Genomic DNA, 24,946 nt, shown 5'->3' with positions numbered 1-24,946 from the left:
TATGCCAAACCTTCACCCCTCCTTCACAAAGTGAAACAAAACTCAGGCAAAGCTTGCTTTTCCATTTTGTCAGGGATATTGTATAGCAAGAAAGAGGTTAGTTCATTTGTCAGTTTTGAGGCACCTCTGTTCCATGACACTGTAGAAATACTTTGTTCATGTGGATGCTCAAGATTGTGGAAGAGGAAATTTTGTTGAAGCCCAACAAAAAATGTGCTCTTTGTTCTTACTCATAGGCTAGTAATCCTTAGGAATAAACACACTATTGGATATGCATACATTTATATCAGTACACACATTGATTCCTACTATTTTTATGTACTTCTGATCAGAAAGATTATCAACACTCTGTTTTCCAGATTCTTTTTAAAGAGGTACCTTGCCAGTGTGAACCTGGAAACTGAATTCTCTGACAGATTTGCATCAGATCATAAAATATTCAAAACAAAAGAAACATAGATCATCTAATGAAGTTCTCTCATTTTCCCCTATGGATGATTATTAGCTCAGTGTTCAGAGAGATCATGTGAGTTGCCTGAAATTCCTCAGTGACAGAGTGGCCAAAGGCTATGACTTTTTTTGAGAGATCAATTACTTTATCTTTGGAAGTAAATTCTTTCACATATGCTTTTTTCTTTTCCTTTTTTTTTCTCTTTCTCTATCACAATATTTTATTTTCTGATTTTACATTAAGATTTGCCTAATTTTAAGAGCTACAAGTTCATGTGGTATTTTACCTAAATACTGTATATAAAAAGATTAATACAATCCACTGCCGACTTATCAAATCTAAGACCAGATGGGGTAAAATTGGTTCTTAAAACAATTGGTGGGCATTTCCTGTTATTCTTACATTCAAGATCCCATTCTGAAAATGTACTTACCTTTTAGGAAGAAAATCACAATTCCTAGTCAGACTTATTTACTAAACTAAAAAGCATGTGATATTGAAACAAATAGCAGTATGGAATATCCTTGTAATCTTGCAGGAAATGGTGATCAAATTTTATTTTTTAGATGAACTCTGAGCTTTATACTTGTTTTTCTAATCATATTGAATGTTTATGTAAATTCACTCTGGTATGAAATACACCAGTTCCACTTGGGCCCCATACTGCTAGTGTTAAGACCGCATGGTGCATGAGTTGGGACATTGGCCTGTGTGTCAAGATGGTCCTTGTTGCTGAGTGTGTTTGAGCAAGTCTCCTCTCCTCTCTGGGGCTTGGATCTTTCCTCTGGAACTGGAGTGGCTGAACCAAATCATCTCTAAGCTGATCTAACTTTGTAAGAAAAGCTTAGCCATGGTATCATAAACTAAAACTGCCTTGAAACAAGTGATTTGATAACAGAAACGGAAAACCAAATCCTTGGCTTACAATGCCAGTTTGGTTTTATATGGAAACTCCGTCATCAGGGTATAATGAAGTTGTAAAAGTATTAGTTTTTCCGAAGTAAGGAAATCTGAGTTCATTCCTACATTGCCTAGATTTAGTGCAACCTTTAGAAATCATTTCTTCAGGGATGCTCTCCTGACCCTCCAAATTAAATAGAGCTTCACATTTTGCCTTGTGTCCCTCTGCTTTTTCTTTAGAACATATATCACATTTTTAGAAATAATTTGTTTAATGTCATTGCTTCGTCTAAGCCAACTCCATTAGCCCAAGGTATACTGCTAGTTCCCTGGAATTCAGGAGAGAGCCTGTCATGAAGCAGGTGTTCAATAAATATTTGTTAAATTAATGAACCAACTTCACTAAGTTTTATATCTGAAAATTAATGGGAGAATAAAGTTTGGACAAGACATGCTATAATGTTTCTTCTGGGTTCTAATATCTTATTTCTATATTCTCCATATTCTAAAATTATAAGTCTGCAACAGACTTACAGGTACTGCCCATATTAAATTTATTTATTACAATTTTTATTAGGAAATATTTCAAGCCTACAAAAACAGCAAATAAGTTTAGATACCTGAGTATCTACCAAAATTCATATTGCTTCAAATATTGTTTTTTTAAAAAATTAATGTTTATTTACTTTTGAGAGAAAGAGAGAGAGGTGTGAGTGTGTGTGTGTGTGTGGGGGGGTGCATAGAGAGGGAGACACAGAATCTGAAGCAGGTTCCAGGCTGTAAGCTGTCAACACAGAGCCTGACACGGGGCTCAAACTCATGGAACGTGAGATCATTACCCGAGCTGAAGTCAGATGCTTAACTGACTGAGCCAACCAGGCACCCCTCAAATATTGTTTCTAAATAAAATATTACAGATGAAGCCAGAAGGTCTCCCTCCATTCTATCTCATTACCCTCTCTTCTTCCTTCTATTAAAATGAGTAAGTATGTCCACATGTAAGAACACAGATAAATGTTGAAAACAAGAGAAATGAAAAGAGATTGCTGAGATTAAATGTTGATCAGTGTAGCTTAAGTAAATTTTAAGGACACATAAAATTATATTGTACTTACTTATGAATCTATACATGTGTATATAAAAATGTATGGAAGCAGATAAACCAAATCCATTCATTTTCTTAAACAAATGAACCCAGTAGCTTGACATGGTCTAGAACTTAGTGATCACTACCAGGTAAATAAGAATTGTCTGATTTCATTGTAAATGGTTAATATTCAAACTTAAGCAGATTTTTATTATCTGACAACCACTCCCTCACCAGGTTGAAATAATGTTTTCACAATGCTCCCCCAGTTACTTAAGCTACATTAAACACTTTATGTGGAAGATCTTAGAAACATGAAGCTTCAGTAATAATCATAATTCACAGCTTTTATGTTGGTCTTTGCAGTTGACTAAGGCTTCTCCTATCCATCCATGATTTTACCCCTCCACCCTAAGAGCTATAGAAGTTTATATGTATATATTTTAATTTTATGTTGGTGAGAAGTTAAGTGATTGCATAAAGACCCAGGGAATGAGTAGAGGAGGCAGAATTTTTAAATCTTGACTCTTGACCCCTAGCTCAGTGACTATTGCTTACAATTGATGGGGTTGAGTAAGAGTCCTTCCCTAATGCTCTTGGCTTTGATAACTAAGCCCTTACTTCTTTCACAACAAAGTTGGCCTATGAATTCCAGTGTTACCTCATGTTATTTTATTTTCTTGGTCCAGAATTAAAGTTAACTATCTTTTGTTTTCTCTATTTGTTGAAGAGTCCATTGACTAAGCCAAGTCTTATTTTACTACTGACTGTCGGGAGCCCTAAACTAACTCTCGTTCATTTTTTTTTTTTTTTTTAGAAAAGGTAATAAGCAAATAACTGGTCTTATTTTTGCAAGCATCTTTTGTTCCAATGAAAAACAATTCTCAGTCTGTTTTGGTGCCTTCATGATGAAAACTAGAAGACTGAGTTTTAGTGAGTCCTATGTCCTCCGTCTCTTCACCTTTTTAGTCATTTCTATCACCCTAGTTTGGGCCCTCCTCCTTTCTTGCCTGAACACCTCCTGACAGGTCCCCTTCCTCTTACTTTAATCCAGTCTCGCTCCTACTGGCTTTGCTTTACTTAATACATTGACCTGATAGATCCGTCCCTTGGTATGCAATCCTTAGTGACTCTTCTTTGCCTGCTGGTAGAGTCTAGCTGTTTCTTCTGACATCCAGGGCTCCTCAGAATCTGGCAACTGCCTTCCTGGCTTAGCCTCATTGCTTTCTGTTCTGCCCCTCTGCCTCCTGCCTCTCCCCCTCCTGCCTCCCCCCACCTATAGTTTAGCCATAGTTAACATCTCTCTGCTTATATCCATGATATTCCCTCTCTGTGGAAAGCCTGCTCTCTGTCTCTTGGCTCTTCCATTCTGGCATCCTTGGGTATACCATATAGTTGGTGAATAACTTGCCTTTTAAGGCCTCACTTAAATATCACTACCACTGTGAAATCTTTCTTCTCCAGTAGAATACATTTACTTTTCTCTTTCTCTCTTATCTCCAACCAATCTGCCAGTAAATCTGGTTAAAATATATCCAGAAACCAACTGCTTCTCACCAACTCTACTGCTGGTCTAAGCCACTGGGATTTTTTACTTGAATTATTTGCAGTAGCTTCTTTACTGATCTCTCTGTTCCATCTATAAAGTCTGTTTTTCACATAACAGCCAAAATACTATTCAAGTGGAAATCATATCATGTCACTTTCTCAGACCTCTCCAATGACTTCCTAGCTCACACTAAGTTGAAGTCTTTCCCTGGCCTATAAGGCCTCACGTGGTCTAGGCCCCATATTCTGTCTGCTTCAGATCTTGTCCCTTACCACTGTAGCCTTTGCTTACTGGTCTCCTTGACAGACATACTCTCCTCAGGACCTTATCATGTGCTAGCTCCAGTAATTGAAATATTATTTCCCTAGGCTCATCCATGGGATGAGCATGCATGCCTCCTATGCATGGCTCAATCCAGTGTATTTCCTTCAGATCTTTCTTTACATATCAATATATCAAAGAATTCTTCCCTGATGAAATAATATCCCCCTCACACCACACTACCCAGCTCCTGGTTCTTGACTATATCCTTTAATTTTACCCAGACTTTATTTTCTTTATAGCACCTATTACCATCTGACATAGTATTTATTTGTTTATTCTAGAGCAGTGACACCTTTAGAGCATGGACTTTGCTTTTTTTTACTGCTGAATTTCCAGAACTAAAACAGAGTCTTGAATATAATACTAAATAAATAGCAAATTTATTAACAAATATGTTATTGCTCTATCCTCTGTAATCCCATAATACATTCTGTATACCTCTGCTATGCTCAGTGGATTGTTTCACTCTACCTCTAAACCATGACCAATTTGAGGTAAGACTAAGTTTTTCTTTCAGTTTATGTTTCAAAAACTGCCCTACACAGCAAGGATATATAAGTTCCTGCATTATGGGGTTTTGAATCTTATTTCTCTATGTTTCTTGTATAGAACAGAGTATCGACCATAGGTAGTATGTGCTTAGTAGACATTTGTTTGGCAATTATTGAATGATGTTAATATATAGATCTCATGCCTAGTTTACAGTGGCAGCTGATAAGCAAATTCTTATATAGAATCTTAACTTCCCACTAAAATATTATGAATTACAGGAAAAAGCCCAACTAAATTGGACACTCATGCTATTTATAATAGTGTAGCAATTTTTATTTTTTAAAGGGCTTATAGAATCAAATTGAAAATTGACATTTGTCAAATTTTCAATTGTCAAAGAGACATGAGGGATGCAAATACTAGCCCTAGTTATATCTTATTATGTTCACAGAAAACTATAAAAGTGATTACATACCTATATCAAAACAACAACAACAACAACAACAACAACAACAAGGGGGGGAAGGAAGGGGAGGGGGAGGAGGAGGGGGGAGGAAGAAGTAAAAGAACTCTAAATATAAGGGAACAGCATTTTAATGAACCAAAGGAAGCAAAAACATCCTAGCAACCAGAAAAAAAAATTAGAAGATTGCTTCAGTACAAAGCAATAAAACATAAGCACTATAAATTGGTGAAGAAAATAACATACCTAGAACAGCAGGCTGTGATGGAAAGATGACTGTATAAGGTAAAAAGGGAGATTAAGCAAGATAAAGAACAACATTTAAGTGCAATAGAAGACTTACAACTAATTGTAGTAGGGCAGAACAGAACTAATTCTAGAAAACCCTACACATGATATGTACATGACTTTGACAAGCTTTCCCTGAATGCAGACAAAAGGAAAATATACTAACAATTCATGTTTGAGTATATAAAATGTATGAAAGATAGACAATGTGGATCTAAAGACTTACATGTTTCTGAAAATTAATGAGTAGAAAAAGCAAAAATATAAGTAAAACAAGAAAAGTAAATTATATTGAGTTAAAGTATGTAAGTTGAAAGAGCTCACCAATTCCCAAATAATTTCCAAAAAAAAATTAGAAATATTCTCACTTAAAAGAAAATAAAAATAAAGAAGGAAACAAATCCTGTAAGGATCTAGGGAAAAATAAGCAGCTTACTTAAAAGAAGAAAATTCAAATTGACCTTGGACTTCCCTGCAATACTAACATGTGCATTGACTCAACTATCTGGTTTTAAGGGATCCAACTGAAACTAATTTATGTGCAAAGGATTTGTGAATTAAAATGTGCACAGCATGGGGCACCCAGGTGGCTCAGTCAGTTAAGCATCTGACTCTTGGTTTCGTGAGTTCAAGCCCTGCATCAGGCTCTGCACTGACAGTGTGGAGCCTGCTTGGGATTCTCTCACTCCCTCTCTCCCTCACTCACACTGTCTCTGCCTCTCTCAAAAATAAATAAACGTAATTTTTTAAAATGTGCACAAGAGCATTATTTTTAATATTTTTAAATTATAATAAAATTCATATTCTATAAGAAAGGCATGATTAAATAAATCATGGTATGTCTCTTTTTAATACTATAATTACAGCCCTTTAACATCACATTTTTAAATTAGACATACTCACGATATGTTAAATAAGACAAGACACCAAATTTTTTTATGGTGTGTTCCAGTTTGTATAAGGGTGTGTGTGTTTGTGAGAGAGTGTTTGTGTTGTATGTGTTTATATGAATAGGAAAAAGTCTAAAATGTTAATGGTGTGCATCTCTGGGTGGGGGAAATATGTCATATATTTCTGTTTTTCAGAATTTCCGTGTGCATATGTTATAATTATGAAAAAAACCAGACACATTTATGGAAAAAGAAGTTGAGAAATTTATGTCTTTAATCCTTCATAACTGCTTCTAATAGTGACAGCATTGTGGGAAGAGATAGGTTATACCTTTAAACATAAAGGTTGGAATGTTTGACATCTACCCAAAGAGCTGCTGGAGATTCAATGCAATGGACATGCATCACCAACGAAGTTCTTAGATATAGGAATTCTCTTTTCAGATATAGACTCAACTGGGTTCTTCCTTTGATACCTATAGTCGAAAAAACCTAGCTACAGAAAAAAAAATGACCATAGAACAGCAATGAAAAAATACATTTGGAATGATAAGAAAATGGTACAAAGGGGAAATAGGTTAGAGCCAGAGATGGAACCCACCTAATAAACAGAAGTCTTAGAGGAAGAATTATCTTTCTCAAGAATGTAAGTATGGTCCTTTATTATATTGAATATGAAGACTCCAAAAGAAATTATAATTGGATGTCAAATTATATTGGATAACCCAACCTCCAAAAGAAATGCTTATATATTCCTCCATATTAAGAATATATCAAAATGTTGTAGATATAGCCAAAGGGATGCTTTAGATGTACCTTTGCAGAATTAAATGCTTATATTAGGGAAACAAGTCTAAAATCAATGGTCTAAGATATCAATTTAAAAAATAAAAATAAAACAATAACAAATTGGACCATAGTTCAATTCTTGCAGTTGGGCAAGAATAAAAATTAAAAGTCATGCATATTGGAAAGGAGTAAAACTGTCTTTAGTCACAGTTAATGTAATCATCTATGCAGAAAATCATAAGATAGCTATAAAAAATTACTAGAACTAATAAGTTTAGCAAGGTCACAGGATACATAGTCAATATACAAAGACTAATTATGTTTTTATATACTGAAAAAATAAAATTAGAAATTAAAAATTTTGAAGTAGCATGTAAACAATTAAAAAAATACCAAAGGAGCAGTCTAACAAAATATGTGCAAAATTTATATACTGAAAATTATGAAACATTCCTGAGAGAAATTAAAGGTTCCTATTTGGATGTATATACCACATTCATAGATTAAAATACATAATATTGTGAATATATCACTTCTTTTCAAGATCACCTATATATTAGAAACAGTTTCATCCAAAATTTTACCAGGTATTTTGTGATAATCGACAACTTGCTTGTAAATTTTAAATGGAAATTCAGAAGACCTGAAATAGCCAAAACAATCTTGAAAAAGAACAAAATTGGAGGTTGCCATTTACCTGATTTCAAGACTTCCTATAAAGTTAGAGTAATCCAAACAGTGTGCACTGATGTATGAAGACACATAGATCAATAGAAAAGAGCAGTGTCCAGATAAAAATGTGAATGCATTTGGCCAATTAATTTTCAAAAAAGATGCCAAGGCTATTATTGAACAGAGTCCCAGAATGTTTCTGGAACAAATAGATCGTTGTTAAAAAGAAGAGGAAAAGGAAGAGGAGAATTGACTGAACATAGATACAGAACTACATGCAACGGCTAAAACTATAAATCTTCTACACGCAAACATACAAAATCCTTCTGAACATCAGGCTAGGCCAGGATTTCTTATGACAGAAAGGAAATGAGCCTTAAAGGCAAAATATTGATGATTCCTCAAAATTAACTGTTTTGGAAAAGCACAGAAAATTGGTAAAAAAAAAAAAAAAAAAAAAAAAGACAAGCTACAGACTGGGAGAAAACATATTTTAAAAACATATCTGATAAAGGACTTGTATCTGGAACATATGAAGAACTTTTTCAACTCAAATTAAGAATACAAGCAACCCAATTATAAAATTAAAATTTAAGGGATGCCGGATGGCTAAGTGGGTTAAGCGTCAACTCTTGATTTCAGGCCAAGTCATAATCTCAGTTTGTGAGATCAAGCCCCGCATCAGGCTCTGCACAGCATGGAGCCTGCTTGGGATTCTCTTTCTACTTCTCTCTCTACCCCTTCCCTACTTGCAATCTTTCTCTCTCTCAAAGTAAATAAGTAAACTTAAAAAAGTTAAAATTCAAGAAGTATGAAAGATTTGAACACTTTAAAAAAGAATAGTAAATAAGTATATGAAATAGTATAAAATGAATATAAATCTATTTATATTTTTAATTTTTTACTTTAATTTATTTATATAAAATATTTATATTTAAAATTTTTATTATATAAAAATATAAATGAAGTACATGAAATAAGTATATGAAAAGACACTCAACATCAGTAATCGTCGGGGAAATGCTAATTTAAAACACAATAAGAACCATATATACCTGCTAGAATGGCATTAACATGGACAATAACAAGTGCTGATGAGGACGTGACACCTTCATACACTGCTGGTGACAATGTAAAGTGACACAGTCTCTTTGTAAAACAGTTTGGCAGTTTCTTATAAAGTCAAGCATACACATACTAAACAATCATACTTCCAGGTCCCTATCCAGAAAAATGAGAACATGTGTCCTCACTAAGATTTGTGTATGAATGTTCGTAAGAGTTGTATTCATAGTAAATACAAACTGGAAATAAATGATGAATTGACAAATAATGGAATTTCATTAAATATGAAATGCTGATGCAGGCAAACATGTGGATGAGCATTATGCTAAGTGAAAAGAAGCCAGGCATCTAAGATTATATACTGTATCATTCCATTTCTGTAAAATTCTGGCCAAGTGCAGTGAGAGAAAGCGGGTACATGGTTGCTTAGGAAGAGATCAGGGAGAGAATTAACTGTAAAAGGGCAAAAGATAATCTTGATGAATAGGGTGTTGGCGGTGATGGTTACACAACTGAGTGCATTTGTCAAAAGTCATCAGCTTGTATACTTAAAATTGGTATATTTTGTAGTAAGTTATACCTCAAAGCTGATTACAACAAAGAATACAGACCCAAAAGAAGAAATTAGACCTTAGAATTCAAGAATGTCAAGTCAGTGTTGGGAGTGGTTTAGAGGTAGATTTTAGAAGTCCCAGGGAGAAAGAGAGAGACATTAAGAGAAACCAGATGTGTTTCAGTTTCCACCCTGTGCCAGCTTAAATTACCAGTGTATTCTAGAATATTGGCATAGATCAGATTCCCATTTTTTGTGGTCATGCAGAAGCCTGGGAAATTGGTGACAGTGGGCTATTTGGTAGAGGATAAGGGAAATGGGCAAGTGTAAAGAATTATGAATACACTATAGGCCAGGGAGCCCGAATTTAGTGCTGGAAAAATATTAAACATCATCACAGGTTGGATTGGCCAGTAAAAGAAACAGAATAGCAGAAGCTTGGCTTTGTAAAGAACCAAGCGTGCCAGGCCTCTTCAGCTTCAGCCCCTCTAGTTACTGAACAGCAGGCCTAGTAGTTTAACCAGAAGCAGTAATCAAAGGGATCTTGGCCCTGGTCTGATATTTAGATTTAGATTTGGATTTAGTCAATATGAAACCTGCATCATTAAAACTGGAAAATGTGGTCTATAGTACTAGATGCAGTCCTAGCAGAGGGCTAGGACTAAATTGTCCTCGCTTGGTGTGGAGAACAGAGGAAGAACATGAGTTGTTCTAGACTGAGTGGCATGATTGAATTGTGGGTGATGAGTGTAACGTGTTTGAGCCATTAAGATGTCTGCATGAGTAGAACACATGGGAGGTGAATGTATTAGGAGGGTGCGGGGAGGGACTGAGAGAGAGATGGGGTCAGAACACAAAAGGGCCTTAATAAACCATGTGAAAGGTCAGGGCCTCCTACGTGAATTCCCCTGAGCTGTAACAAGAGTGCTAACACACAGCTACCAGCTAGCTGGTAGTATAGCCTCCAAGGACGACCTCCTCCTCATCCAGGACTTTTCCAGCTCTATTGCTTGCTCCCTCTCTCTGCAGTTCAGTGAGCAAACATTATTGCACTGAGAAATAAAGAGGAATGGTTGATGGTGAGTCAACCGCTGTTGAGCCCATTTTAATGTTAGAGAAGATTGTATACCTTTTAAGTTGGTTCAGAAAATAGTCATGCTGTTGGGAAATAGAAAAATGCAAAAGTACACGAATTGGCACTGCTGAGCCAAGAGAAATAGAGACAAGGAACCGTTGTTAAAAGGCCGGGACTAGGACTCTTTTACACTGGTTGCTAACCAGCTCTCCTTGGTGACCTCAGGCTAGTCCTCTCCATGCCTCAATTTTCTTATCTATAAAATGGGGATAATAATGCTGTTTCATTATCTGTTATCTGCGATTCTGAAATCCCAAGAGCTCCCAAAACCCCAAGTTGGTTTGGTTCGGTTTTAGTTTCGTGGAGTTTGTGGTAGATTCATTTGGTGGTGAAATCTAGCCTGAACTCTGAGGCCTTATGCTTATTTCCCAGTTGGTGTGAATGTTCATGAATTCCGAAGTAATGCTAAGGTTTGATCATGGGGCGCTGACCTAAATGCTGCTGGAGGTGTCTATAATATATGCTATAGGAACTCTACTCCCTTTCTAAAATCAAAACGGTTCTGGACTCTAAAACATCTGACCCCAAGGGTTTCAGATAAGAGATTGTATACCTGTAATACCTTCCTCATAGGGTTGTGTGAGGATTGCATTTCTGACAACAGAACTCAGGAAATGGTAAAGCTATGATTATTTATCGTTATTCAGACTCAGAAATTAGATTCCCTCCCCCCATCCCTGAGAACGAGTGAGGATTAATACCTGATGATGCCTACATTTGTTTTTAGTACTTTCACATTTTAGTATATCAGTTACTGAAATGGTATATGTTTTTTAACTGTCCTATTCTGAAGACTTATCCTTCTTTTTTTTCAGTCTTTACATACTTGGGTAGGTATCTTATATGCCTTCAGGTGACAAACTTATTTTTCAGTCATTTTTCCTAAGGTGAACCTTATGAAACCCATGGTTAGATTATATATCTCCTAACTAAAACACACAAACAGCTATGCTTCTTTTCTGAGAGTTCTCAGTAAAAGTGAGTTCTTAACACATCCCAAGGCAGTGCCTTTGTTTTGTAAAGTCATTGGTTAAAAAACACTAGCACAAAAATATTCTTCTAGATTCCATTCAGTGTCTCCCAAGTAGAATTTTATTTTTGTGGTCAATTTTTGGCATGCTCCCTATTTCTTCAGGCTATATAAAACCCTTTTGCTGTGTTTAATCCTTGACCTGTGGGCATGGAGAGCTGATTATGCAACACATTTCTAGCATTAGGAAATTTTTAACTGAAAATTTCATATACTAAAAGGCTTGGGATGAAAAGAAGGATTCTTTAAATAAAATATTTCAAAAGGAAAGAGATAAAATGATTATTTTAAATGTACGTTTTAGTAGGACATTTGCCTTTTGTCAGAGTTGGGTTGAAACATATCAGTAATAAATCTTTTTGCCATTCTGGCTCCTGGTCCCCAGTGTCTTTCCCCTGGGAGAATGTCATTGCAAACTGAGTGTGTGTGTGTGTGTGTGTGTGTGTGTGTGTGTCTGTGTGTGTTTACCTTTGTTTGGGTGTTACTAGGTGCCCCACTCTTGGCTGGCAATTCTGGTGCCTGGGTGGTTTCACTTTAGCAGCAGAATGAGAAGGAAATACCATGATGGGGAATTGACACAGAGGATCGGGACGCTAAGATTTAATAGAATGTAGGGATTGGAATGGAGACTTCTACATTGGTTCAGAGACGGGGAGAGGAAGAAGCACAGGATAGGGCTTTTTTTCTTCTATTTGGTTCTAAGTCTCATGCTTTCTTCCCTATTTTGCCAGTTCTACAACCAGCCAGCCAACCAACCAACTACTGAATTTCCTTTCCCTGCAGAAGGATTTATGGGCAGGAAACATTTCAGTCACTTATGAGTGAAGAGTTCTGTATCTTGATGGCTTTTGCACCATGATTTGTGGCATTACAACAGGCCTGTCCTTTTTCATGAGAGTATAGAACCAAATGGCCCCTGTCAGCTTTCTCATGGTCTCAGGCTATGACAGGAGAACATAAGTACAGTAGTTTGGGAGAATTTTTGCTTTGTAATTTTCTAGTTGGTTGACCTTGGGTAAGATCTCTTTACTCTCTGCCAGATATTCCATTCCATCTTAATTTTTCCATAAATCCTATTTCCTCTGAGTCTCTCTAGAGTCTTGTAAGGGCAGGGTAAATTACAATCTCTGAAATATTACTCAGTACATGAAAACACTGTTTTTTCCATTTAGTTTCTGGAACTCCATAAAAGTGTTTGTGGTATTAATTATTTAAACCCCTCTGAGACTCAATTTCTTTATCCTAAAGATAACAGGAAATAATGGCATAAATATGTTTTGATAAATGCAAATTCTTCTTTTGCCATGGGATTGTATTTAAAGTAGGAAAAATGATTAATTTGATTGATGAATATAACTTCTTCTAATAAGAATCCTCGCTGTCGTGTATGTAGTAGCCAAATGTGAACATACATCTGTACAAAGTGAACATGTTGTCCTTATTCTGATTTGGAAAGTAATGGTATCTCCTGTTGGTTCTTTCCTTCCTGCCACCATTGGCCCATCTCTAAGCAGTATTCCACTGAACTGAAGAAACTCTACTGCCAAATTGCAAAGACATGTCCCATCCAGATCAAGGTGATGACCCCACCACCACAGGGCGCTGTCATCCGTGCCATGCCTGTCTACAAGAAGGCTGAACATGTCACCGAGGTGGTGAAACGGTGCCCCAACCACGAACTGAGCCGTGAATTCAATGAGGGTAAGAATTAGGGTTGGTGGCTGTTTAGCTAAGCTCTTTGAATATAGAGATCCTGTGGAGATTTTTCTTTGGAACCCATTGACTGGGTTCCAATCTGTGTAATCCGATGGCAGGTCAGTCCACCTTTATGTCTAATGGGCTGTTTGAGAAAAATGATAAACTTGTGGCTTCCATAATGATTGGACAGTTTAATTTCATATTGGTGATTACTAGATGACCTGGACTTGCCTCTCCAGTCCCTACTACTTCCCTCATTTTTCTCTTTTATCCTTTTTTTGAATGAGAGAATGTAGAAGGGACAACCTGACTTCCGATTTGTCCAGCCCAGGCAATGGCAACCCTCAGCTTTAGTGCCTTTCCTAGAGTGATTATTAAGATTATATCAATTCTGATCAGGAAGGGTAAGTGGAGGAAGCATCAAAGGTGAGAAACATGAAAAAACAGAAGAGGAAAGTGGGAGAGATGAAAAAGGAATGAAGATGAATAATGGATAAAAGGAATAAATAGAAGATCTAGGACATAAGCTGGGAGGTGGGACAGCAAAGTAAAGGACTATGGATCAGGGAACAGGTATCTTGGGGTCTCCTTTAAGCTTTGTGTCCATAGAAATGTCAGGCCCCAAGTTCTGAGCCTCATATCCAACAAGGGCTTTACAAAGGAGGTCACTATTTCCATAGGTTCTCTTACACTGAATATTCTAAGGTTCTATGAAAGGAGGCTAGGTAAGGAGCAGAGGAAAGTGGAAAGGAAGGACAAGAGAACACATAAATATTCACCAAAGAGTGATCTGGGTGCAGAGGCTTGCAAGTTAGGATACTTTAGATAGAAAATATATTAAAAATAGAAATATTGGTAGGTAGCTAGTATGGATGTAGGAATAGATAGTGAAGAAAAATTAATGGAGGAAGAAAAAGAGTGGGTAGAAATTTCAAAAGAGAAAGTTAAAACCCTCCCACCTTAACACAACTACTTTTTACAAATTAACTTCTAGTCCTTGTCTACATGGCCTCATTTTCAATACCTTTCTTTTAAAAAAAGGAGTATTTATTTTGAGAGAGAGAGAGCATGTGCATGTATGCCAGTGGGGGAGAGGCAGAGAGAGAGAGAGAGAGAGAGAGAGAGAGAATCCCAAGTAGGGTTAGATCTCACAAACCGTAAGATCATGACCTGAGCCATAATCAAGAGTCAGAGGCTTAACAGACTGAGCCACCCAGGCTCCCCTCAATACCTTTCTATCTTGTTTTTCACTTAACAGTATGCCTTAAAGAGTATTCCTTATATGTAGACTCCATTATAGGTTTCTATAACTGTCCTTGATCCATCAAGATGATACAACTATATTTTGTTTTCTTTTGCTTTCTCATTGTTTGACATGATAGCTATTTTTAGTTTTTGCCAAATAGGTGATTCTTCAGAGAGCATTTTCACATTTAATGTGTGACTTTTATTGAGTATAAAATTGTATAGAATGGTAATATGTATCCAAATGTTAACAACACCCTTATGGCTCCCAATTCTCAGATCATCTTCTTTCCTTTGGAGCTCTGTCAGGTATCCCAATTTTGTGAAATCTGGCCTATGCTCATTTTTATTTTATTTTTTTTTAAGTTTTATTTACTTATTTTAAGAGAGATTGGGGGGTGTGGAGAGAACGAACATGAATGGGGGAGGAGCAGAGAGAGAGGGAGAGAGAGAATCCCAAGCAGGCTCCACACTGTCAGCAAAGAGCCTGATGCAGGGCATGATCTGACAAACTGTAAGATTATGACTTGAGCCAAAATCAAAACATGGCTGCTTACCTGACTGAGCCACCTAAGCACCCCTGGCCTATACTCTTTTAAAGCATGCTTCCTTTTTCTTATTCTCCTACCTGGAGCTCTTTCAGCACCACAAAGCCAATGAATTTATCTTTATGACTAAAGCAAGTGTAAAACCAGGTGCCTGGCTGGCTCAATCAGTAGAGTATGCAACTGTTGATCTCAGGATCATGAGTTCAAGTCCGACACTGGGTGTAGATCTTAAAAAAAAAAAAAAAAAGCAGGTGTAAATATGGATACTTTGTAGCAGAGAAAAGAATAGGCAGTGAAATGCTTATCCTTATTGAATTTTTTTGCTAGTCAATTTGAGGGAAGCATCTTCTCTCAAGCTGAGTTGTCTTTTTTAAATTAATCCTTTTCCTTCCATTTCCCATGGAAGTTAACAGAATCACCTCTATGGATCAGGGCAGAGACATAGTCATGGAGTACTGTGAAAGCTTGAATTATTTACCTTAAGCACCAGAAACAAAGGACTATTCCTTAAATATAGATGAGCATTCCAGCCATTTCTATTGCTACAAAGGTACACCTTCATTTATTAGATATCTGGCAATGAGATCTGTTCCTTTTTCCAAGGATGTGTATTTTCTGTATTAAACAAACTATTTCTTTAGCCACCAATATTTTGTCCATGCAGCTTCATTTTTTTTAAATTTGGAAGGCAAAGAACTAACTATTTTGTCTTTCTCTGTTCTGCAGGACAGATTGCTCCTCCTAGTCATTTGATTCGAGTAGAAGGGAACAGCCATGCCCAGTATGTAGAAGACCCCATCACAGGAAGACAGAGTGTGTTGGTACCTTATGAACCACCCCAGGTAAAAAGATAAGTACTGGGCTGACTTAGGAGAGCATTAGTGTGTTTTGAGCATCTATTTCTGCCTTAGTCTTTGTCATCAAATACAAAAGTTTTTGTATTTCCCCTCTTCCGCTTTATTATAGACTGTCTATCTCCTTAAGAACTCTTTAATTTGCACTAAGTTAACTTGGTAACATTGCTCTGTGCCCCTGTTCCCAGACCGGTTCTGTGGGAAGAACACTGGAGCAGTGAAACCAGAGTCTTTTGGTTTGCTGGCTTGCTGTGTGGACCTTTAGCCTGTGACTTTCCCTCTCTAAACTTCAGTTGACTCACCCATAAATGACCACTTAGGACTAGGTGATTTTTAATCCTGAGGGCCTTTTCAGCTCCACAGTGTTATTTATGGAAGTCTACATTTAAATCTGTGTTGCACTGTTTTATTCACATAGGGGAAATATCCCTGGGGTGTTGCTGTTGTTATGGGTAATTTTTTCATCCCCCCCCCCATTTGAATTGGGTGATAGGGATTAGCTTACAAATGAATAGGATCAAAAATTAATATTTTTAAAGCCTATTTCACCTAATGTAGTGTCCAATGTTCCAAACATTAGCTTTAAGTTTCCCAAGAGGCAAGGCAAAGAGGAATCTACAATGGGTTTTAGAATTTGTCTCCCTAGAGGAAAGCATATCACCTCATCAGAAGTGAGTTGGTTACATAGAACTGTGAAGGAAGAAAGAACATCAGTTCAAATCAGTGTTAACCCAGATTCTTTTTTCCTCCTGTGTTCAGGTTGGCACTGAATTCACGACAGTCCTGTACAATTTCATGTGTAACAGCAGTTGTGTTGGAGGGATGAACCGCCGTCCAATTTTAATCATTGTTACTCTGGAAACCAGAGAGTAAGTGGCATATGTGGAATTGTCATTCTGTAAAACACCGTGGGCAGAGGGCAAAGTGAAATTGTGTTTGCTCTCTCATTAACTTCCCATGTATAGCAAAGAGCTAACCTTGATTTTGTCCTTTGTGCTTTAAATCCTGGCTGCAAACACTGACATAAAAGATCTAAGAAGGTGGAGGCAGAACAGGGTGCATTAAAGTAGAGGGGAGAAAAGAACCAGGAAGGCATGCAAGTCACTTTATACCTGAATTCTTGACATTTGACTACAGTAGTTTCTGATTAGACAGTGTTTGTTTTCATGTGGCTTCCAAGGCAGTTAATAACTTCTTTGAGTAAGTCTGGGCTGCCTAAGGGGGTTTTATCCAGAGACATCCACAAGCTCAACTCAACTGTCCTTCAAAATCTGTAGTTAAATCCAACTGTTCAGTGAATGGCTTGGGGGTTCTTTGCGGAACAAATGGAATCATATTTACTAATGTTGTTTGTGGCATGCAAGCATTTTTGTGTTCTGCCAAGCGCTTCTGGGTCCATTCTCGGAGCAGCGATGAGTGAACTGGTGGTCATGGTGGATGGGTGATGGCCAGCATCAGAAATGGAAATGAGAGAATTCCAGGGCTTTTAAGGGTCTTTTCAATTTCGCCCTTTCTCTCCCTCTTCTCTGATTCCTAGTGGGCAAGTCCTGGGCCGACGCTGCTTTGAGGCCAGGATCTGTGCTTGCCCAGGGAGAGACAGGAAGGCGGATGAAGACAGCATCAGGAAGCAGCAAGTCTCGGACAGCGCAAAGAACGGTGACGGTACGAAGCGCCGTAAGTAGCTGTAGTAGCCAAATGGGGTAGGGCTAAATTTTCTGCAAATGTGGGGACTAGGAGCGACATTTGGGAAGCTGCATAATAAGACCTCAAGGCTTTAGGGGCAAGTATGACTTGAGGCCCCACAGCCAGTGCAAACTGCTGTCCCATTGATGGAGGTGCTGAAATGGACGCCAGCTGTGCACCACAGCTTTACAAAAGCAAATCCTCATTGTGAGGATTTCTTAGTCCAGCGGTCCTAAAACTGTGACTCCCAGACCAGTAGCATCAGCATTATCTTGAAACTGGGTAGAAATGCAAATTCTTAGTTCCCAGACTTCGTGAATCAGAAACTCTGGGTGTCAGCTACTGATGTCAGTTGACTTCTCTGTAATTGAGCATCAGGGCTGAAAATAGCATCTACCTACCTAATGAACTCCTGGGAATAGTGAGATTTAAGAATATATTTCACAAAGCACAGTCTGGGGACTCTGAAGATCTGGGTTGCATTGAATTTTGACAGTTCTTGGGGCCTTGGGGCCTCAGTTACCTCATTTACAGTAAGGCTAACGATTTAGGTCGCTGTTTTCAAACTTCTTTTGTTAAGCATTAAAAGCTTTTTTTTTTTTTTTTGCTTTAATGAAATATGTCAAAAAACCTAAAATGCATATAGATTAAAGCAGAGTGACTCTATTTGAAGGGGACGGGAGTAGGGGATCGTCTGTGGCTCCATGCTCTGCTCACAACCATCCCTTGCCCATGTGGTACAGCCCCAGAGGGGCCCAGACCTCCAGGGAACAAAGTGTGAAAACCACTGATCTGCATGCCCGTCTGATTGCGAAGTTGATTCTAGGAGGTGCCCCATGTCAGCCTGTTATCACTACAGCAAGTATTTTAAAATACACCACCCTATGACTTATATCATGAAAAAAACATTTTAATCTTATTTGGATTAGTATTCCGAAGATATATAAATTGTATTGTGTTATAACAGCTACTCATCATCAACTTGTAACTGTTCAGTATGATTTTCCTTCCTGTTAGGGCCCTTCTTTCCCTGATTATTTCTCAAAAAAGTATGTGTGTATATATGTATATACATATATATGGCATTATTTGCCCTTTTGTTAGGCTCCTTCTCTCCCTGATTATTTCTCAAAAAAGTATATATGTATGTTTGACATATATCTTACATATGTACTTTTTATAGTATTATTTGCCCTTCTTGTTAGACTCCTTTTCTCCCTAATTATTCCTCAAAAAAGTGTGTGTGTGCGTGTGTGTGTGTGTGTGTGTATACAGATATATGTATACAGATATATGTATATATATATGTATATATCTGTATACATATACATATACACACACACACATACATGCCTTTACTTTGTATACATACACATATGAAGAAAGTTATATCCCCACCCTAATTTTGCTCTTGAGTCTGTCTGGTGGTATAGCTTCTATATGCTTCCCTGAGCACCTCAGTTACCTACAAATTAGTAACTTTTAGTAAGAATAGATGATCTTAGCTTCGGTAAAAGGATCAGCTCTATATCCTGGATATATGGTGTAGTTGCTAATTTTGGAAACCTTAGGGATTTATGCGCTGCATTCACTCACTTTCCCAAAGGGAAAACAGCCCTGGAAATGAGACTGCATGTCTGAAGTTCCGTGATGTGTGCACTACCACGAGCGGGCTGAACACACAAGCTGAATGCATGGCCAAGACAACTTCCACAACACACATTTCCCTCCTTGGAAGACAAATGATCTGAAACATGAAACACCAAACCAATTTATCTTCCTTTCCTTAACAGCTGTTCGCAGACGCAGGCCAGCAAGACACAGGGATGCCTGCACATGACTTAGGCCAGCTCCCCTAAGTCTTCCTTTTGCTCACTCCCCTCCCCCACCTCATGATTGTTAGGTGTGCCCTTAATGCAAACTCGATTATCAGCAAGTAAATGGAGGTTTAGGACTGGCAACTCAAATCTCACAGGTCTTGCGGAGGCTACTCTCTGTTTAATGAATGTATTAGTGCTTCAGAAATGTTCCCAGGATGAAACTTGCATTTTCCCTCCACTAGCTTTTCGTCAGAACACACACGGCATCCAGATGACATCCATCAAAAAACGGAGATCCCCAGATGATGAGCTGTTATATTTACCAGTGAGTCTCCTTTGAATATTCACAATTACTTCATTTTACCTTCTCTGAATGAGCTCTTCCTCTGTGTCATCTTATTATCTGTGACAATGAGAAAGGGGTGGTGGTGATGAGGGAGATAAAACAGGGAGAAGCTATTGTTTGAAAAATCAGGAAATGATCCCTTTCTTCCCCAATGTTGAAATACGTCAGTAGTGCAGGCTCCTCTCCCGCTACCCATCCAGCCAAAGTTATTGTTCTAATATAATTTTTCTTACCCAAATATTTATTATTAATTTGCAGTTCATTGTTTAAGAATCCTAAGATTCTCCTAGACAGCATGGTCATGCCATATCGTCACCAAGACTGAAATTTTGCCAGACAGAGTTCACAGATCTGACAGTACAACAATTCCAGACTCGACTGTGACTTCTTTTAGGAAGTGCTATAAAGAAGGCCAAGCAAGACAGAGTCCTCAGTTACGTGTGAATGTCCAGGAGACTCAGCCCAGTTGCTGTGTAACAGCACTGTTCATTCCTACAAGGAACGTGAGTCTTCTTACAGTCGCTGAGGCTCCCTGTCTTCGACTATGGTTGAAGTTTGTTGGATTCTTATGACCTTAGGTTTTGGCCATCTAGAGTGGCAGTCAAGTCTTGGTAACGAGTATAACCCTTGACGCCATCTTGACTGACCTGAGAGCCAGGCAAGGAAGGCCAGGAGATCTGACTGGGAGCTGCCACCCTGTATGGAAGCTAAAGCAAACCAACAGGTTTGGGTGTGCCATACCTGCTTCCCTACCTTCTTTGGGCCCTGACCTTCAGGGCAATAGACTGCTTGCTAGTAAAACAATCAGGCAGTGAGTTAGCCAAGATTCTCGGTGTCTTTTTTCTCAGGCTACATATGGAAACTGACTTGTGAACTTTAAGTTAAACATTTTCCTGATATCCCACGTATTCCAAAAGACCTAATGTGTTTTCAGTTGCTGAGATAGGAACCACTTGAGAAGCTGTTTTTAATGAAATTTCAGTTTGTGCTAAGGAAGGAGGTCCTGTGTAATCAGTTACATCTTGAACGTGCAGTGAAGAATTAGCCACAGTGGATTGTGTGAATTAAAAAAAGAGGGGGGGAAGCTTTTAATTTCACATGAATTTAGTTGGTGTCTGTTGGGGTGGCAAATATGCTAGGCCTTTAGCATTTGCAGATCAGTAGAATACAACTCTTACCTTCAAAGAGCTTGCCTTCTAGCGAGGAGACAGTTAGGATATAATGAAATAATTGCCTCTGGAGTATCAGGCATGATGCAGTAGCAGCAGCTAGAAAGGACAGAAGACTCGTGAAAAGACTGAGTGAGGTCAGCGGGGAGCTTCGCAGAGGTGATCACAGAGCTGGGGCAAGTAAGAGTTAAGGGAGAGGAAACCTTTCCATTTCTGACTTCTGACAAACCCTGCCTCTCATCCTCAGGGAGGGGACTGGGGTGAGGCAAGTAAAATGCCTAGGGTGCAGAATTTAAATAAGCACTCACTCTTGGGGCCCTGCAAGTGCTCACGGGCCCTGCTTGCCTTGCTCCAGTCCTGGTCCTGCTCATACTTTTAAACCCTTTTCAGAGACTCTTTTAAAGAGAGAAGAAGCCTATTTTGCCTCAGCTGAATGCCTTTCAGAGATATTTAATTACAGCTCATTCCCATTATTTTGGGTAGTTTTGTCTTCTAAAATCCCTGCAAATGCTATCTTAAATACTGAATCATTGCTCGTGGGGAAATATAGGATTAAGTTCCCGTGAGCCTCTGGGCACCACATTTTCAGCAGCACATCAGTAAAGACACCTTATTTAATATATACTATTGATTCATTTTAACACTGAACTCATGACCAACAGCACTATAACTTGTGCCTACATGAAGCTGATCTAACACATTTTCTCCTTAAGGCCCACTACAGCCTTCTGGCACCTGAAGTATTAGACATCACTTCAGCACTACCCTTGGGGACCACTTTAGAGAACAGGTTCACCAACAAAAACCACAAAAATGTGCAAAATGTGGCAGTAAAGAGACCATGGAAAGGATACTTGTTTGCAGCAGGAACCGTGAAACAAGATGGCGGAGCACGCCTTTGTTCTCCTGAGCAACCAAAATGTGTTGCTCTGCGCACGTCCACAAATGACCACAGGGCACCACCCCCAGTACCAATGTTCACGTCACCAGTGAACATTAGCGAGCAGGCAGATTCGTCAATGCAGAATGCACAGATAAAGACGATTGACTATACTGCTAATTGTTCTAGAGTTCTTCATGCTTCCTTCTCCTTCCTGTGTCCTTCATGTAGGTGAGGGGCCGTGAGACCTATGAAATGCTGTTGAAGATCAAAGAGTCCCTGGAACTCATGCAGTACCTTCCTCAGCACACAATCGAGACATACAGGCAACAACAGCAGCAACAGCACCAACATTTACTTCAGAAACAGTGAGTGTGTTGATGTGTCATTTTAGGAGGTGTGAGTAACAGTGGCTGTTTGTTTGGGGTAGAAGCAAGGCAATGGGTGGATGGCGTAGAAGAGGCCGTGAGGCAGCAGAACATGAGAGGTTCACATGAGCTGGTACGGGGCCCCTTCTTTAGTTTCGACCACCTTCTAAGTTTCTTTCCATACCTTTAGGAGTTCCACCCGGCTTCTGAAATGAAGCTAAACCATTTCAAGTGAGTTACAGAGACTCCTACAGAGAGAGTTTGTTCTCTCCACGCCTCAACCATACACCTCTATCAATAGAAGAATTTTGGGTATACAGGCTATTCTAGTAACAATGTGTATATTTTAAAACACGTAAACTTGCCTTATCCCAGTGGATTGTCCTGTACCTTTCTGGGGATGCAAACAACCCACTTTTGGGAAAACCATAGTAGACTGGGGTTAGCGCCTAGGTTTTCCTCCAAGTGACTTATCTGAGCACTGTGTTGAGGATTCTGAGACCCAGTGTGTGCTCATTGGGAAACTGCCTGGATGCAACAGGGCGAAGTGGAGTCTTATTGTCAGGTTTCAGCATCTCTGTTCTAGGTTGTCTTCCAACAATACATTTTTACATACATTGGGCCAGAGTTTGCAACCATATTAGAATCAGCATGCAACCTATTTATATGTTGATTTTCACCTTGACTCTTGGATCTTTAATGCTATTGTTTTGTGACTAATCAGAATAGCATAGCTCTTATGGGAGAAAGGAAAGTTATCAAGTCAAGACTCTGTTGATCTGTGGTTAAGAATAATCCCTTGTTACCTTCAGTAAGATATTGTGTCTATACTGAAAATATTGCCAGAGTCTCTGTAGATAATGTAAAATGTCTAAGTAATTCAAACATTTGACTCTACTCTCCAGACAAAAAGAAATGAAGCCAAAACCATCTTGCCTAAGGCAAATTTTGTCTTTTACAGCAAATGAACAATAAATAATGGTTAATTTCTGATATATTATTAGCAACTATACAGAACTACGGAAAGTGAAAGAAAGAGGTCTCTCATTCTTTTTTTTTTTTTTTTTAATCAACATAAATGCAGCTGAGGAGTTGGGCTGCATCTGGGATAGTCAGGAGGCAACCTCTGAGCACCCCTGCCTGTGGCATATGGGGTGAGCAGCAGAGGGGTGGAAAAGAACTGTGCTCTCCCTTAAAAGACTTCAGGCTTGTTGAGCATTGAAGACCTTTTTTGCCTGGAAGGGATCCCACCATTTACTTTGAGCATGAAGTTTTGCAAATCATAATTATAAAGTTTTATAGTAAGGCTGAGTGGGAAGTTTAATCAGGAGTTTTCTTGGGGACACAGAATATCCCAAAGGAGAATGAGAAATCAGGGTTGCAAACAGAATTCCCATTGCCAATCCTACATATTCTTTAGGATATCAGAAGAAAATGTATGTTAATATATTCAAGTTTAAAGCCGATTTAGTTCTTGTCAAATCATACAGCAAGGATCAAAGAAACAGACCCGTAACATCACTTACAGACCGAGTGAGGATAAGTACCTTTTCCCAAATATGCATGCCCTGGTATTAAAAAAACACTCGGAAATTGCCTCCAGTGCACTCTGGAAATGTTTGGCTCAGCCAAAATGAACTCAGAAAGATTACATAGTAGCATATCATGCTGAACTAGTTACTCTGTGATAGTCCTTCCTGCCTTTCCCCCAGTTAACAGAAAAAGTACTGTCAAGCCACATTGATACTTATTAAATGATGTGGTTTATAAAAGCCTGACCATCTAGCAAAGAGGTTGGCAAACTTTTTTTTTCCTGCAAAACACCAATAGTAAACATCTTCAGCTTTCTAGTCCATATGGTCTCTTGCAGCCAGCTGCCCAGTTCTGTCTGTGTAGCACAAAAGCAACCACAAACATTGTATAAATGAATGCGAGTGGCCACTAATTTTTATGGACACTAAAGCTTGAATTTCATATAATTTTCATATCATGATATAATCCTTCTTTTTCTTCTGAATTTTCACACCTTTTAAAAATGTAAAAACCATTCTTAGCCTATGGCCCAAAGTACATCCACTGTAGTTTGCCAGTTCTTGTTCTAGATAAATGAGTGGGATCATCTTTCATGCCTCTCAAAGCTCAGATTTTTTGCTAGAAATATTTGGAAGCTAATACATGTATCCTAAAGTAGAGAGGTATGAAAACGTTTTAGGAAAGCCTCCAGTGATTTTTAAAGTGGTATTTTGGCATCTACCAAAACGACAGCCTTTAACAGAAATCTCTTTTGTCTGAGAAAGTTAGGGATGCCCATCTGGACACAAAATATGGTTAGTGTTGTGACCTTATCATCAGCTAAGTCTAGAATAGTTGAATTGATTCACCTAACAAACTTTTATTGAAGATCTGTTATGGGAAAGCATTACGGACAGAGGGAAAAGTTCCTACCTTTCCATAGTTTACAATTTAGTGGTGAATTCCTAATCAGACTACCGTTTGAATCCTAAGAAAGCTCTGGAAATTTATTCTGAGCATTGTATAAGTTAATAAGACAACTTTAAACAACTTCTCTAGATCATACCATAGAAGGAATAGTTTAGTGCCATAATTTTGGAGATTTGATAAACCAGGAAGCTCTACCTTAGTCAGC

At 38.3% G+C, this 24,946-nt stretch overlaps 1 protein-coding gene across 3 annotated transcripts in view; it reads left to right on the top strand.

The window, feature by feature from the left end:
• The window catches only part of TP63 (tumor protein p63), a 224,483-nt gene that overhangs the window by 181,362 nt on the left and 18,175 nt on the right, over positions 1-24,946 (top strand). For 2 of the 3 annotated variants that reach the window (XM_042955040.1, XM_042955039.1), the window contains 6 exons: positions 13,203-13,389; positions 15,906-16,021; positions 16,793-16,902; positions 17,571-17,707; positions 19,779-19,861; positions 22,163-22,299. In XM_042955040.1, the coding sequence (XP_042810974.1) occupies positions 13,203-13,389; positions 15,906-16,021; positions 16,793-16,902; positions 17,571-17,707; positions 19,779-19,861; positions 22,163-22,299 (770 nt within the window). The remainder of the gene's footprint in view (positions 1-13,202; positions 13,390-15,905; positions 16,022-16,792; positions 16,903-17,570; positions 17,708-19,778; positions 19,862-22,162; positions 22,300-24,946) is intronic. The other variant, XM_042955041.1, reaches the window with a different exon arrangement.

This window comes from Panthera leo, chromosome C2 (assembly GCF_018350215.1).
Source record: "Panthera leo isolate Ple1 chromosome C2, P.leo_Ple1_pat1.1, whole genome shotgun sequence".
Classification (NCBI taxonomy): Eukaryota; Metazoa; Chordata; class Mammalia; order Carnivora; family Felidae; genus Panthera; species Panthera leo.
Note: the sequence above shows the minus strand (reverse complement) of the source record. Positions and strands in the feature narration are given on the sequence as shown.